This window comes from Serinus canaria, chromosome 9 (assembly GCF_022539315.1).
Source record: "Serinus canaria isolate serCan28SL12 chromosome 9, serCan2020, whole genome shotgun sequence".
Taxonomy (NCBI): domain Eukaryota; kingdom Metazoa; phylum Chordata; class Aves; order Passeriformes; family Fringillidae; genus Serinus; species Serinus canaria.
In genome coordinates this window covers 3,045,517-3,062,302 of record NC_066323.1, presented here as the reverse complement: position 1 = coordinate 3,062,302, position 16,786 = coordinate 3,045,517, and the positions used below count along the sequence as shown (strand labels likewise).

Here is a 16,786-nt window from a genome sequence, read left to right as displayed (position 1 = left end):
GCCCCGCCGAGTGAAAGGAAAAGAGAAAAAAAAATCGCAAACAACCCCACACTTTACTGTGAGGCTTTTTACACTTTTATTTCCTGCCTACCCTTGTGCTCTGCTGTTTCCCCAGAGCGACGGTCGGGACCGAGAGCAACCCGCAAACCCATCCTACACCGGGCCTTGAGCGGAGCTCTGAAGGCAAGTTCTGGCTCTGCTGCCATCACCCACCTGTTGTTTATCGCCCCACCTGTTGTTTATCACCTTGTTATTTATCACCTCATCTGTTATTTATCACCCCATCTGTTATTTATTACCCTACCTGCTTTTTTCCCCTGCTCTGCTTGGCGTAGAGCTGCTGTAGCTCGCCGGGCAGTGACTGTATCTCTGTAGTGTGGGTAAGAAGGTTTCTCTTTTGAGAAATGTGCTTTGTAATGTAAGCTGTTTTTTTCCTGTTTTTTTTTAATTTTTTTAATGGTTTTAGTTTCTTGAGGTTTTTTTAATTGTTTGTATGTTTGGTGGTTGTTTTTCTTTATTTCTTTTTTGGTAGGCTGTGTGGAAAGGCTTATATCCTCCTGCTCATGGCCTTTGTGTTTGAAGTTACTTACAATACACCTGAAATTACAGTTCTCAGTTAAACAGTTGTAGTGGTTAACTATGTTTTTTCCCCTTAACTGCTGTAACTTTTTTTTCCCTAACTCAAAACCAAGCTGTTTCAAACCACCACAGCAGTGAAGATACGCAAACCATAGAAAGAAGTGTTGAGTTTGAGTTACCAAGAGAATGTATCTTCCCAAAGGTGGTGAAATTGCAAAATATGGTAAAAGGACTTAGGGAAAGCAGCTTTTAGTAAGTTTCATGTTGTTTTCCTGATCTGACTTTGTGTGTTGTAGAGTGTTACACGTGGAAATGGATAATGGGTTTAAAAATAGAAAGTGGAGTTTGAAATGGTTGGTGTCACAGATGTTGGGGCATGGAGAATATGAATTTATTCTGAAAGGCTGGAATTATTTCAGCATACCTGCATCAAAGTCTATGTGTATTTTTTTTTTAATATATTTTTAATGTTATTCCTTTCCTCTTTCTTTAAAGTAGTTAACATACTATTAAATGTTTGGAAGGACCAGAAGTCTCATTCCTTGTAATTAACAGCAAATGGGTGAGGAGTGGTGATAGACAAACTTTATTGCACTTGGAATAATTCTTGAAAGGAAATAATTTCGTTTGAGTCTTGATAAGTGGATGGAACTTAGTGTAGCATGAAATCCACATTCATGGAGTTGATAATGGGATGGGAGCTATTGCATAGGCAGTGGCATCCCTTTGGATTTGATGGGTTTATTGATGTGAGCAAGCTGTTGGGATTTGCCCTGGTTAAACTCTTGTAGTGTGAAATAAACTACAGCCCTCTTCAGCTGTCTGTAAGTTATAAAACTGTCTTTAAATTGATTGGGAAGAGGCTTGAGCTAAGCTGGGATACAGGCTGTGTGGAATTTGGGTTTATTTAGCCCTGTAATCTTTAAAGTTGACTCAAGCTTTGTTTAGCCCAAACAGCAGGTTTTGGTTTGTTACTTTTAACTGTACATCCATTATCAGCACAGAGGAACCTGCTGGAATGATGAAATTTGAGTACCAGTGTGGCAGAGGAGCAGGCAGAAAGGATGTGGCTAATTAGTGCTTGATTTATTTATGTTGATGAGGTGCTTTAGTGTTTGCCTCACTGGCAAATTGTGTTGCCTAGCAGAGAGAAGAGGGATTCATTAAAGAAAAAACAGACAGAAAGAGGGAACTCCTCTGTGTAATTCAATTCCAAGTCTGTTTCTGAGGAGTTTGGGATTGCCTTTGCTGCACTTCCCTGGCAGCCCTGAGGGCCCAGCTCAGGGATATTTCAGGATGTGCATTTCCCTATGGGGTTTGTTAACTTTGACTCTTCCAGTCTTAGTTTTAAAGTTATTTATATGCTTTATCTGTTCAATAATTCCTGTATTTTCTCAGAATAATTCAGGAGGTTGATTACTGTCTATCCCCTGTTATCTACAATTTGATGCAGTTTTTTCTCCACCCAGTGTTCCTGAAAATTTGTAGGGCTTTTTATCTCTGATATTCCCACACAGCATCTCTGATATTTATCTCTGGTATTACCCCATTTTTAAGTTATCCCTTTAAATATTTGCTTTCAGTGGAATATGTTAAAGTTAACTTGCATAAATGGTATTTTTTTTATTAACTACTTTCCCTCCTTGAGCTTGCTCAGCTGACCTGTGTCATTTGCCTCTGTTTTTACTATTAAATATCCTTTGGACCCCTCCAATCCAGTGTGTGACCTCCTCCTGTCCAGCTGTGCTGGTCCTGCCAGCTCACATGAGCCAAGAAAAAACTTTCTTCTGTTCAAAATTAATACCATCTTCTTTTACCTTGGGAAATGATAAAGGAATAACTGTTTTGAAGTGATGTTAGAATTGAGTGCTTGAGTTTTCTGACACAATCAGAAATATGTTTTGTGCACAAATCTGTTTGCCAGCAGTGAAATGTTGCATTTTAGGTTCCGTGGCACCGGTGTTTTAACTTCCACGTGCCATGGAGGTGTTTAGCCCCATGGGTGGAGATTTTTGGGCACATTTTATCTATATTAATCCTCAATTTCAGGTTTACCTGTGAACTGGCAGTTTTCCATTTGGGGTATTTCCATTTTTCCTAGGTCCTGCTCTCCCCGGGAAGCTGAGATCCACGAGCTGCAGGAGAGTTTCCAAGCACCCTGGCAGCTGTAAGTCTCTGCACTGTCAACTTTTGTTTCTTTTTCCATTAGCCATTATTCCACTCTTTTCCCATTATTTCCAGCAGCAGCAGGGAATGCCCTGTTTTGCACTGAGCTGCAGTTATCCCACAAACATTCCAGCCCAGCAAGGCTCTGGATGTTCACCTTTAACTTAAACCCCCTCCTGTATCAATTTGCTTTTTGGAAAAGTATTTTATTTTACAACCTGGGTTAAAAAAAAAAAAATCCTGTATTCAACATACCACTGAAGTCTTGAGAGGAGGGATTAGCTCTGCTCTGTGAGTTATTGTGTTCCTCTGTATCAATTTGTCTGTGACAGAAGGAATTTATCTTCCCAAATCAGGTGAGATGGTTTCACTTCAGAGTCATTGGTACAATTTTCTACTCCTTGGTTCTTTCCATGGGTTTAAGTTAGTTTTAGTTAATATTAATCTGCTTGCACATGAACTTTAGGGAATTGCCCAAATGAAACAGCCAAGGAAATCTTTTCCCTGGTATCATAAATGTAATAAAAAAGGGTTTTTTTCCCCCAGTTAAATTTAATTTTCAGTTGCTCTAGGATTTTATTGGCACTTCATATAAACAAGTTTTGTGCTCCATTTCCCTCTATATATGAATGTTTTTGGATGTGTAATGAGTTTTTTACTGTTTTAATTTCAATCAAATTCCCATTTCAACAGGTTCCTAACTCCAAATCATTGCAATTCTCTTTTTTAGGAGAAGTATACTGGGCATCATGAATGTCAATGATTTTGTAATTCTCCCAGGCTCAAAAGCTGGAACCTCAGCGAGATTAAAAACAAAGTAAGAGATTCAATCTGATTGGGATTGAGATGTGTTTTCATAATTTTTAATAAGTTTTAAGGCAACATTAACTAAGGGAATGCAAGAACAAGAACAATCATGATGTGTTTCTTTTCTAACATTTTCTCTATGCTTTTATCCACAAGCCTTTCTTTTCTCAGGCTTTAATCTACTTTCTGATTAAATTATAGGTTTTATAACCAACCCTGTGTATCCACTGGATAATACAAGCATACTAAAGAAATCAGTGGATTGTTTATTTTAATATAATTGTACCCCAAACCTTTCTCAGTACAGACACAGTTGTATCAGTTTTTTTGCTGGAATTTGCACTTGACCTGTCCTAAATTTTCCAGAGCTGTTTTCAGCCCTGCTGGGAGATAAAGGAGGGACATGACTATAATGACAAATTTTCCAGCTTATGTTTTTCTGCTTTAAACTTCTTCAGGTACCTTACTCAGTTCCAGGTAACTTCTAACAAATATTTCACTATTTCCTCCAGAACTGTCAAGGAATTGCAGTTGGAGAAAGCTCAGTTAGAAACAGAAAACAAAGAGATGGAGAGAAGATTATTGCAGCTGCAGTCAAACATGAGCAGAGAAAAAGAAGAGAGGAGGTAGGTTCAGTTTCTCTCTGGAAAAAAGGAATCCAGTGAGATGCTCCCTCCATACCTCCAACTCCCCACATGGGATCTCTTGAAGAGGATCTCTCTCCAATCTTTCTTCCCAGTGTTAAACTTGCTTCCTTATGACTTGAATTTGAAACTCCCAAATGATATTTGATCTGTTTTCCTCATGTATTCCCTCTTCTCCCTTTTTGCCCTGTCTGGATTTGTCCCCTTAGTTTTCAAGCAGGAGACAGAGTAGTTTCTCCTGTACCCTTGTTTATTTCTGACGTTTCTGCTGAGGATGCTGTTGTTATTTTTGATCCCTTTTTCCATTTGTGTGGCCTCTCCTGCGTGATGGCAAACAGGGCTTGGAACCAGGCACAGGGCAATGAGGCAAATGCTGGGGTGAGGTTTAAATCTGAGTCTGAATTCCTGCAACACCTGCTTCCTTTTCCTAGAGTTTCTGCCTGCTCTTTGTCCCTGGGAGTGCAAATGCCTTGGATTTGGATCCCTTGGTGCTGCTGAGCTGTTGGCAGCTCTGTGAGCATTGCCCTGAGCTGCTGGGGCAGTGTTTGCCAGGTGCTGTGTGGCACTTCTGTCTCCTTGGTGGTGTTGTTTTGTTCTCAAGGCCTTGGACCTGCAGCCCCTGATAGGGTTGCAGTGCTGAGCTCTCAGGACAGGAGGCTTTGGCATTTGCACTGCTGCAGTCATGGAGTGGTTTGGGCTGGAAAGGATCTGAGAGTTCCTGCATTTTTAGCAGTGCTGGATGAAGTCCTGCAGTAAACTGGGACAATGAAGGCTCACACAAAATGTACTTTTGTTTTTATTCTTCTGAAACCAACCTTTTGAGAATTGATAAGATTTATTTTTTAAAGTGTAAGAACTTGGACCAATTTAATGGTTTAAAAATAAGTACATTCTCACACATTTGTTGTATTTGCTGTTTTTAAAGTAGACTTGAAGCAGGTTTCAATGGAAGGGAGTATTTGTGCTTTGGGGAATTGATTGTCCTATAGGGAAGAATTTTATTTTTGTGAGGTTTTGTTCATATTTAACAAGCTAAAGGAAAAATTTTATGCTTCCCTTGCTTGCAGAAGACTGAATTTTGAGTATTTTCTTGCCTTGGTTTGTAGGAAGTTAGGTGCTTATCACTGGAAGTCTGGGCAGGCAGGACCAAGGACCCCCCAAACCCGAGCTGTGGCACAAAATGATGAGAACAGGAAGAAGGTAGGAAACCATCTTTGCAAGTAAAGCTGCTTAAAGTAAAACAAGATTTAGAACTGGATTCATCCTGCAGAGCAGGAAAATTTCAAATTCTGTAGAACAAAAATGTTGAGCCCCATCTGAGTAAAATTCCTGACTGATTATTTTTCCATGCCAAGCTTCTGATTCCCTTTGAGCTGGAGGAACATCAAGTTTTGTTGGGTGATCTGTTGGGGTTTTAGTTGTGATAAACAGCAAATTATCCCTGCTCCTCCAGATTTAATCCTGTGAGAGTGGCACTGGCAGTGGTGGAGCTCATCAGGAGCCTGTCCTTTGGCTGGCTGGTGCCCAGGATGGATCTGAAACACTGAAAGGCTTTGGGTGAAGCCTTGAGTGCAAATTCTCTGCCTTCCCAGATCAAATACACCCCAGTTAAAGTCTTTCCTTTAACTCACTTATATTGACTCTTGTTCTATCACATCCTTGCTCAGACCTAAAAGAAGGGATGTAGAACTTTCCTGCTAAATCTTTGAAAAATCTGTTTTCTTTTCAGTATGTACAAATGGGGTACTTATCTTTGGGAACAGTCTGTGGCAATGATTTTTAAACTGGCAGAAAATGAGAACTCAATAAAATTGCCTCCTTGTCTGTGAGAGGAGAGGATCAGAATGAAAAGGTTTTCTTTCCCCACCTCTTTCCCTTCCCCCTTCTCTGAGACAAGGAACTTGGAGCTGTTGCTGCTTCAAGGACTTCAGGTTTCAGCTGGGGTGGCTGAGGAGATGAATGGGGCAGAATTTTAAAACCAGCAAAATTAAAATAAAGGGTGAGTGAGGGGCAATGAGGCTGCAGGGAAAAACTGAGGAGCAAAAGTGATGAAAATCATGAATTACTGGGATGTTAGATCATGGAAGGGCCACGTGGACAATGTTTCATGTCTGGGGAGGAGAACTGGTCCTGGGCTTCATGGTGGTCATGAGCAATCCAGGGAATTTTCTCTTTAAATCCATGCCCTATTTCCCTAAACTCATTTTCATGCTGTAAAACTTACTGTTTTTTCATTAGCATTGGAACCTTACACAGATATATGGAAATATTCTTTCCTCTAGGTTTCTCCACAAAAAGTGAAGATACAAGTACTCAAAGAGATTCAAGGTAAAGACATCTTTCTTAACCAAATAAAACCTAAACTTCTGAGAGATTATTGCTTTGTAGGAGTTGCTGCAATTAAACACTGAAGAAATCAGAGAGTGGAACACTGGGTTAGTTCAGGATTTTTGATTGTTTTGTTTCAGAGCCAGTGAAAAAACCAGTTAAGCCTAAAAGAGGAAATGAAGCTCATGAAAAGTTGGGAGTGAGGGGAGTGGCCTATAGACCACCTGAAATTAAGGGTGGGCTGCTGGTAAGTAAAGGGTTTGAAAATTCCTCTTAAAAGTTTAATGTGTGCAGAATTTTTTGTGTCAGTTTGTAGAAACACATTTTTCTTTCTCTCTCTGATAATTACTTAGTGCTCATAAAGTAAAAAGAAATTTTACACACTGATCTCCCTGAATACAAGGAAACAGATTAAGTGGTACTGTTGTCAGAACAGTGACCACTTCTTTAACTGGTAACAGTTAAAGAATTTATTTAAACTGAGTTTTTATTAACTGGCCCAGCATGTGGTCATGGCTGAAGGAGGCTGATCTCCTCCTTAACTAAAGAACACTTCTCTGTGATTAAAGTAGGGTGTGTGGTTGCAGGCCAAGGGGCCAAAATTAAGTGGTCCATGAATGTTGTGTAATTTTAAATCCTTACATAAAGCCCAGGGCATGTGTTGAATTCTGAGTGATTTCCAAGCTGGCCCCTTGTTGGCTGTGTTAGAGTGGAAATTTCAATTATCAGGTATGAGGTGATTTCTATTTAATAAGGGTATTTTTGCCTTTTAGCAAGTAGGAAATAGGAAACAAATAATAAATAGGAAACCCAGCCTCCAAAGTGTGGTGTAGCCTCATCTCGATTTTAAAGTAATTTATGTGAATTTGCACTGTTGACTAAGAAAATAACATTTTTATTCTAAAAAAGTAGAATCTCTCTTAGAGAGATCCCCTCCACACCCTGTAATACACCATGTGATTTTTTTTTTTTCCATTTTTATTAATCCAGTTGGAGCTGCTAACCCTCAAAAGGAACTGATATTTTCTGTGTGTCTTTGTAATGCTTTTCCTTTGGGGAAAAATACGTGCGGATTTGGAATTTAAAAGAATCCGCCAACAAAACCGCGGGGACTTTGCTTCCGTGCTCCGAGTTTTATTACCGCTCACGGAACAAAGACCTTCGCACACTGCCAGCAGCGCAGATCGTGCGCGTTTTGTTTTTTCCTGCGGTTTTTAGGGAGCGATCCCGGCCGGGCCCGGAGCGCGGGGGCGGCTGCAGTGCCGGGCATGGCCGCCCGAGGGCGCTGCGCCCCCGCGGGACGCTGCGGCCGCCGCGCCTCCCGGAGCGCTCCCGCGCCCCGGGGGATGGGGCACCTCCGGCATCCCGGAGCGCTCCCGCGTCCCGGGGGATGGGGCACCTCCGGCATCCCGGAGCGCTCCCGCGCCCCGGGGGATGGGGCACCTCCGGCATCCCGGAGCGCTCCCGCATCCCGGGGGATGGGGCATCTCCTGCACCCCGGGGGATCCCGCATCCCGGGGGGGGGGCGAATCTCTTCTCGGCATCCCGGGGGATCCCGCGCTGGCCGGGATCCAGCCGGAGCAAAAATGGGGCTGGAAATCCGTGCTGCTGGGGGCAAGTGAACTGCGAGTCGTTCGAGTTGTTCCCTGCTGATCCCCTGCTCGCACAGTGAACTTTGTGCCGTGCTCACCCCGCACTGCGGTGAGAGGATCGGGGAATGCCCTGGGCATGCAGACACTGACACCTTTAACAGCCAGCGTTTATTGCTTTTGCGAGTCACAAATGCCATTGGATGTACAGCCAGCCCCTGGATGAGTTAAAGCATCGGACAGGTGGAAAGAAGGAGTTGGGAAAACATCCTGAGTGTGTAGGGGCTGCTGATGTTTGACTCATCTTTCTGCCGGTACCTTTGTGCTTTGCTGTGGTAAGAACAGGTCACTCATGTGGAGAATATGTAGACAAAGGATTTTTTCCCATAAATACATAAATTATTTTGGTGGTTTTGCTTGATAATCATCCAAGAGTTGGTAATGAAAACCTTCCACAGTAATTTTCTTTTTTCTAATAAAGGTTGAAAAACCACTGGGTTGAAAGTCGCAGTGTAGGACTGTTTTTCTCCTTTTGTAGCTGTTCTCAATCAATCTCATCAATTACAGTTTAGACTTTCCTGGACTGCTGTATTAATGACTATCCCAGTTACCCCTTAAATGACCATTTTTCTCTTGCTGACCTCTCCAGATGTGCCCCTGTCCACTGGGAAGCTTCAATAAGCAGCTCTTCATTAGTAAAGCACATAGCTCATAAATTCCTTTGAATGAGACATGCTGCATTAAATGCCTCATTTAATTCCCTTGTACATAGGATGTGGTGTCCATGGCTTTATATCCAAAACATGGGATGTGGGTGTCCATGGCCACTGCTCTGATACCAGAAACCTTTAAAAGTAGGGGTTTGGTGTGTTTGGTAATAAAAACTTTTGTCTTTCTTATTTAGCTCTTGATAGATCTTTGCAGTTAATTGTGAGCAAGATCACATAAAATGAGAGTGATCTTGATTACCAGGTAGCTCAGCTGAGCCCAGAAAAGTGAGTGCTGCAGTTCCACAGCTGACACTAAAAATGCTGCTGCTCCTCAGAAATGCTTTATCAGTAATGTTGTGGAACTGATTTAGGAACCAGCCTCAGCATCAAGCAGTGCAAGCCCTGGAAAGCAGGACAAAGGATTGCTGCTGAGTGGTGCCTTTGATGAGAAGGCATCTGCAAAGTCTTTCCAGGAAGCTTTGCTTCAGTGGAGAAGAGGTGAAAGTGAGCCTGGAGGAGGTCTGTGTGCCAGTGAGGTCCCATCAGGTATGGTTTGTTCTGATTTGTGACATTTTAAATACAATAGGAGCCATTTGGGGGAGTTAGATTTTAGATTAATGAAGGCAGATATTATGAAGCTAAGAAAACCCATTTCATTCTTTCTCAGTGTGCCTTTATTAACAACAATCATCTCTGGAGGGTTTTTTAATGATACTCAGAGTGTTTAGCTGAGTTTTTGAAATGCTCTCTGGCAGTGGCCAGGATGTCCAGCCCATGTCCCTGAACCCTGCCATGGCTCTGTGTCTCACGGGGCACTTCAGCATCAACTGCAGTGCTCAAACATAAAACCACGTTTAAACTGAGGCAAGGAATGTGCAGGGCTCAGGATTTTGTGTGTTCCATCCAAGTACATTTTCTGCTTGCCTTCCACAAGCTCTTAATATTTCTTTGTGCCAATGAAAAGCTGCAATCAGCTGAAGTGTGCATGGAAAAATATGGAAAATTCCTCTGGTCTGATTGGATTTGTGCAAATCCAATCTGTGTCTTGTTCCTCTAGTCCATGGATGGTGGTTTTTCTCTGTGGCTTTTTGTACAAAATAATATTAAACTGATTTTTTTCCTTTTTCTTCTTTTCTGTGGGATTTTGATCTGTGGAGTCATGAATTTCCATCCCCCCCCTACTCTTTCTATGGTTCCAGTGTGTAATCTGTAATAAATGAGTTTTTATGGCTGCCACCACTACTGCCTGTGCTCTGTAAATATAATATTGCTGGCCACTTACATTTTGGAATTATGCAAAGACTGAACTAAGCACAGACCCAAATGTGATGTTCATTCAAAAATAATGCAGGTAAAGAGAACATTTAAAACCTAAACTGCTGTATTATTTTTTTATTAATTCTGCCAGCAGCTGTGGGGAACTGTGAGGTACAGACCAATGTGAGTGCTCTGAAGGAGCCCATCCATGTGGAATTCCAGGAGGATGGTCTGAGCTACATGGAGAAACTCCTGCTGAAGAAATACAGAAGGTATTGTTGAATCTGCTGCTCCTAATGAAAGAACTCAGAAATTGCTAATTAACAAAAATCCAGATGAAACTTCCAAAATATTAGATATACTACCAAGAGTCAAGGGGAGTGTGTACAGGGGGCTTTATTTTAATAAAATAATGATTAGAAGCAGACTTGATCACTTGATAGTTCAGAATTCCTGCAGAGGAAGTATTTAGAGGGATTCTCTTTGCTCTCAGTTTATTGTAGAATTTGAAGAATGGTAATGATATTTGATTACTTGATTTTGGGGCATTTGCTACAGGAGTTTTATAGAGAAAAGGAATTTTCAGGATTATTTTCTGGACATTCCAGAGTTGTTTTATGAGTTCCTGAGAAGCAAAGTCCCCTCAATGAAATTAGGAGGAGTTAGTTAATGCTGCTGCAGTAAATTGGCTGGTAGGGTTTTTCCCTTTTGTTTTTATTTTTTTTTTTTTGTGATATATTTAAAAAGATGACTTTTTAAGATTGATTTTTTTTTTCCTGTTTCAGAACTCCAGTCGATCAATTTTTTGCGAGTTGCCTGAAAGATTCAAGGCCTGTGCAAGCCCTGAGTGTTCAACAGGCTGGGGCTGAAGGAGGAGGACAAGGAGATGATGATGGTGATGATGACATCGAGGAGTTAACAGGTGTAACAGATTGGTTTATTCAATCTAAAATACTTTTTCCTTGAGATTTTTCTATGGTTGCTGAGCATTTCTACTCTTCACCAGTTTGCTAAAAGCAGCAATAATAAAAGGAGAAATTTGTAGGTTTTCCATAATGAATAAAAATGTTGTATTTTTGAGTGTGTTTTGAACAGGAGAAACTGAAATGCATGAAATTATTTCTATTTCCCAGATGAAGAGGTGAAGAAATACTGGGCATCTATTTATAGAGCTGAGGAATCCAACACTGTTCCTGAAGATGCAGAGTCCTCTTTGAAAATTGAGTTCCTTGATGATGTGAGTGCTGATAAAGGACTTGATGAGTCCCAACAATGAACTGATTTGTTCAAGTTTTGATCTCTTAAATGTTTAAAGTAGCAGCAGTTAAATAACTTCCAATAAGGAAGAATACTGGAGCATTGTTTGTTTCCCATACAAATGTGGAAAACTGATTGTTCCAAAAATTCCCTGTACTTTTTTCTGTAGCATTCAGGGACCTGCACTGTATGGGATTCATAAAGTCTGGCAGCTTTTCAGCACTCTTAATTTTTTTTTTGTTTATCTTTAAAATTTTAGTTTTTATTTTAATTTTTATTTTTTGTTTTTTATTCAGTCTCAGAGCAAGGACTTGGAAGAATCTTCAAACTCTTCAGTGGAGGAAACTGGAGATGTGGGGATGAATAAGCAAGGAAAAACTGACCCAGTGGAGGGTGGAAGGTATCAGAAATGCAGAGACTGTGGGAGAGGAAAGGAAATCATCCCAAATTTGTGCTAGTTCCTAAGAAATGGGGGCTTTTCTATGCAGGCAGTTAGATTTGAGTTATTATGTGTGCAGTGTTCCAAAGCCATTTAGGAATATTAATTGCCTGTAATTATAGAGGCATCACTTTGGAATCCTAACCCAGATGGGTAAGGTGCATTTCTTTGCATTTGCCTGTCCTGAATTTTAGTAAAATTCTCTTTTCTGAGCTCTTACCTCAGCAGGAGCAGGGACTCACAGGATTTACCATGGATCAGTGCTGTGCACTTAAGAGACTCTTAACTAACCTTGTAATTCCAGACAAGAACAATAACTGATATGTCTGCAATTCTTCTGATCTCCCAACATTTATTGGATTAACTGTGACCTCGTTTGCTTTTTGTATCCTTCTGATCTTTTCCCTTCCTCTATCAAAGCTCAACATTTGCAGACCAGAACACAGAACCAAGCCCTTAAAAGAGAAATGGGTAAAATGGGAAAGTCTTCTTTCCATTTAACTTCCTCAGCTGAAACTTAATAGATTTTACTTTTTCCTCTCAACAGAAATCCTGATTCTCCTGAAGAACTTTCTCAAGGTAAATGTGAGACGTTGTTCTTTGTTGAAAATACATAAATGTGTTCAGTTCATCATTCTCATGTAGGTTGGGGTAGTCAGCTATGGTGGGCTGAAAAATAATTAAAGGTCATTAAATTATGTCCCATTCTCTGGGCTATCCCAATTTGCTTTGATTGCAGTTTGATGGGCTGTGTGAGTACTGGGATTGATACCTGGAACAAAGAAAACCAACTTAGAGAATTATTCACAGCCTGGTAGGATGGATTTCAAACCTTAGAATGCTTTTAAGGAAATTTTATTAATTTTCCACCATTGCATTTCTTTAACTTTAATGGGGATTTTGTATTTTAAGTTCATGAAGAAAACATAGTTGACTTGGAGTTTACAATTATTATTTATTACAAGTATTGCTATTTTCATGGGTTTTTTGTACTATAGAAAAACTGATTGTCTGCAGTGATCTTGAAATAAATGCAGTGCAGGAGGAGAGCACTGAACCAAAGGCTGGGGGAAGACCACTGAGCTCCTGTGAACTCCCTGGGGAGATCTCTGACCCCACTGAGGGGGTGAGCAAAGATCTCATTGGGGCTGACCTGAGGAGCAGCAGAGCTCTCCTGGAGACAGAACTGCAGCAGAGCAGGAGAGAGCCACAAGGGCTGGGCAGGGTCTGCAACAGTCAGAGCTTGGTCTTGCCTGGAACTACAAAATCTTCAGCAGTAAGTTATGGTGTCTTTAGCTGCTAAATAGATTAGGGATGTTGCTTTACCTGCTTTAGGTTTAGGGGATTGTCACTGCCTGCCATGTTTGATATGAAGGGGATGAAAGGCTCCACTTTGTGGTGCCAGGTTTTCTGTAAGGTTCAAAAAAAGAAAAAGAGAACAAACTCTGTCTCAGACATAAAAAAAAGGTGTTGGACAAGCAGCTCTTACCATATTTGTATGAACAGTACTTCACCTATTGTCTGAATGACCAAAAAATGGTGCTCTGTCTTATCTAACAAATTATTTAGATCCTCATTTTCTGAAAATAAAATCAAAGCAAAAAATAATAGAAAAGGTTGGGACATGGATTTGGAGTCATTGGTAAACAGTGGTCACCTTCCTTTATGTACCCAGAAGTGAACCCAAAGCAAATCTGCTTTTCATGTCCCTAGTGAAAGAACAGACTGAAGCTCTCCCAACATGAGAAGTTTTTAGGATTTTAAAGCATATCTTGAGCAAAACCATCATTCTCATGAATATCTATTATAGCTGGCTAAACCAGTCTGAGTTCTATGAAAAGAGCATTTTATTGATCTGAACTTGCAGGGGCAATTATAAAGTTTCCTGTTTGTAATCTCTCTGTTTTATTCAAGTTGCAGGATGTAGCCAAAAGACAGAAATGTGGTTCTACATCATATCAGGGACTTGAAGGTTTCTTTGTTGTAGGTGCAAACCCTAAACAAGAAAAGCTGGAGGCACCTTCTTCCCTGGCTGCTGCCTCCAGCCCTAGGGACAGGAGGATCCCCTTTCCAGGTACTGTTGTGTGAATAAATCCTCAAAAATATATTTATTTATCATTTTTCAGTTCCCTTCCATCCAGTTTGCTTTAGGAGTCATTTCAGGGTGACAGTCATGCCACACAAGTGGTGCTGGGCAAGGATAAAATAAATTCCCTACTTAGAGGCAATCTAGTGCCATAAATTTAATCTTTATAATGATGCCTAAACTGTATATGATGGTATATATTATAGCATGTATTCTGTATAATCTATAAATATATAAAATATAATGTAATTATTTATATAAATATCCCCTGATAATAGAGTTCCATGAGGTTCCAATTGTTTTTCATGGTGTATATGAAACAACAAGTGAGCATCATTAATCTGATTAAATATATCCCTTGAAATCAGGCTTTTAGTCTGTTCCATATCTGTAAACAATTTGTTGCCTAGCTTTAATTCCCACATTAAATGCAGCAAAAATAAAAGAAGAGTAAATGCATATTAACACAAAACCTGCAAATCATTTCCTCTAATGATGTTGGATTTCAGGAGATGAGCAGTGGGTTTCTGAGAGGAGCCTGAGTGAAAATGCTGATGACTCTGTGGTTCAAGGTGTCTTGGAAAGTCAGCTGAACAGAGCTGCAAATGCTTTCCAGGCTCAAAATCCACTTTCTCACCTGATGGCAGCATGGAGGCCATGGCCAGGTAGGGACAGCCACAGCTCTGAGCTCCTAATTGGGTTCATTTTAATTGTGGAAAATGGAGACACTCTGAGTTTGTCATTTCTATATCTTCATTTGTGTATTTGTGTTTTGGTTTTTTTTGAATAGGCTTTGGAGTTAAAAATGACCTCTTTTCAGCTATCACCAAGAATTCTTTTTATTTAGCTTAGTTTCTGCTTCTGCTGCTGCCCTTTTCCTCCCCTCTTAGCTTGAATATTTAGAGGATAAACCCTCTAGAAGAAGTTTCTGTATTTGTGTGTTGGTAGTCTCTGGTACAATTTGGGAGTGATTTAATAAAGGATTTCTTCTGCTACAGAAGCAAGTCTGATTATATGAACTCTAAGAAACAGGGACACAAGTAATAACTGGATCTGCACTTTTGTGTTACCTTTCTCAATTTCAACTGTCTCCATCCCAAGAAATGTAGCTCTGCATTATTTCTCACATCATGAGCAACCAGGTTGACATTTTAATTTAAATAATGCTGTGTGCAGAAATCAAAGCTGTCAATTTTGAATCTCAGGAAAATATTGGAAAGGGTCTATATTTTATTCATGTTAGTTTAAATTAAAAAAAAAAAGGAACCAAACTTGAGAGCTTTCTGCAATCTTTCAGTGTCTCCCCTCACACAAAATTTGTGGCATTGTGCAGAATACTTAAATCATGTATTTCTTTCTGAAAGATACTTCTGAAGTATGAGGTGGTGAATTTATAGGTGTTCATAAAGAAGTTACAAATATATTGGAAAGTACAATCTTAATTTGTAGTGATATTTTTCATTAGCTAGAGTTGGTTTGAGGCTTTTAATGGCAAGTTTTTTTCAATATTTTGAATTTTTTTCATGCTGGTATTGGAGATATTGCATCTTTTTGTTCATATTTGCTCCTAAGACATTTCAGGCCCTGAAAGTCATTCCAGCTTAGCTTGTGAAGATGGAACCTCCTCCAGCAGAGCTGTGGAGGTCATCTCTGGAAATGCAGATTTCCAGAACACCCTGGAGCTGAAAGACCACGACACATTTGATATTTTTGGGTAAGTTCCACTTGCTGGCTGTGTTTTTATGACGTTTTAGATTATTCAAGATGCCAACCATGTCAGAACTGAAATAAAACCAGCCCCAACTCTCTTGTAATGCACAATTAAAGTCAGCATGGCCTCTGTGGGGTCTTGGTGTCCTAAGCCCTTTCTCAGGCAGCTCAGAGTCACAACTGAGGGATCTGTTTTGTTGTTTAGACCCCAAATGATAAATTTGGGGACTGTGGGTTTTTCAGTGCATTAACACTGAGATTTATTTACTAGAGGTGAATCTTTTAAAATCATCTGCATTCTTGGGTTGTGGCTGACCATGTATTTGTTATTTTGCCTTGGACACTGAGGAGATGACAGGAACAAAGGAAATTCCTAAAGTTCTGTGTCTCACTGGTTTTTTACTGGGATCTCCTACCCAGCAGGAGTCAGAGGAGCACTGAAGGAACTCCATGCTGTGTGATTAGAGCTGATTCAGAGATTTGTGACAAAAACTCAGGGAAAAGCTGAATTAGAGTAGCTTGTACTGCCAACATCTCCAGTAAAAGCTTTTTTTTTGTGCCTTTTAGTTCAACATATGTTCACATATGTCAGCAGGGCTTAAAGCAGAGAACTTGGGGGATTGGAGGCACTGGAAGTCACTGGGCTGTGTTTCTTTTAAGGGACTGGGAGGAAAGCCAAATGGATGCTGAGGAAGCAATTCTGGAGGACAAGCAGCAGGTTCTGGCATTGCAGTGAACATGGAAAACTCAGTTCTGTCTCCACCTTTGTGTGGTTCAGAACCAAGAAGATCAAGAGGTGTTTTATGTCCTGCTCAAGACATCATTTACTGAGGAATATTCTGTAAAGTTGTCATTAAAATTTCTTTAAAATACCTTGATTTGGCTTTTTAAAATTTTTTACTATGAAGAAATAACAGAATAAAAGAGCTTCTCTTGTGCTGCTATTTTTAAGATTGTTTTATTTATTATTTTTAATTCAATGTAAGTTTTCTTGTCTGCAGGTGGAATTTTGTGTCTCCAGATGTGGTTTTATGTGGCCAAGCTGGAAGGTGGCACACCAGGGGTATTGATGGGATAAATTGGGGTTTCTGTATGATCAGGTTTGTGGTGGGGAGCACAGGAGGAGTCTCTAAGGTCAAGTACCCTTTGCCAGATGTTTTAGAAGGGACTGCACCTTGCAGAATAGAATTTAACAGCTTTCCTCTGTACATTTC

The 16,786-nt window shown here is 40.3% G+C and overlaps 1 protein-coding gene across 1 annotated transcript; it reads left to right on the top strand.

Moving 5' to 3' along the window:
- Window positions 1-3,494: 3,494 nt before the first annotated feature.
- On the top strand, window positions 3,495-16,308 carry ZBBX (zinc finger B-box domain containing). Its single transcript, XM_050978225.1, has 16 exons — window positions 3,495-3,562; window positions 4,065-4,178; window positions 5,303-5,396; window positions 6,479-6,524; window positions 6,665-6,771; window positions 9,195-9,369; window positions 10,232-10,352; window positions 10,866-11,002; window positions 11,214-11,317; window positions 11,634-11,737; window positions 12,324-12,355; window positions 12,775-13,052; window positions 13,691-13,850; window positions 14,372-14,527; window positions 15,444-15,576; window positions 16,233-16,308. The coding sequence occupies exons 1-16, from the start codon at window positions 3,495-3,497 to the stop codon at window positions 16,306-16,308; spliced, it is 1,905 nt and encodes a 634-aa protein (XP_050834182.1).
- Window positions 16,309-16,786: the final 478 nt, after the last annotated feature.

Bases quoted from the DNA above. Each gene is read 5' to 3' on its own strand.
- ZBBX (XM_050978225.1), top strand. From the start codon at position 3,495: ATGAATGTCAATGATTTTGTAATTCTCCCAGGCTCAAAAGCTGGAACC. The intron at 11,003-11,213 runs GTGTAACAGATT...TCTATTTCCCAG, and splicing joins TGACATCGAGGAGTTAACAG to ATGAAGAGGTGAAGAAATAC. The intron at 11,318-11,633 runs GTGAGTGCTGAT...TTTTTTATTCAG, and splicing joins AAATTGAGTTCCTTGATGAT to TCTCAGAGCAAGGACTTGGA.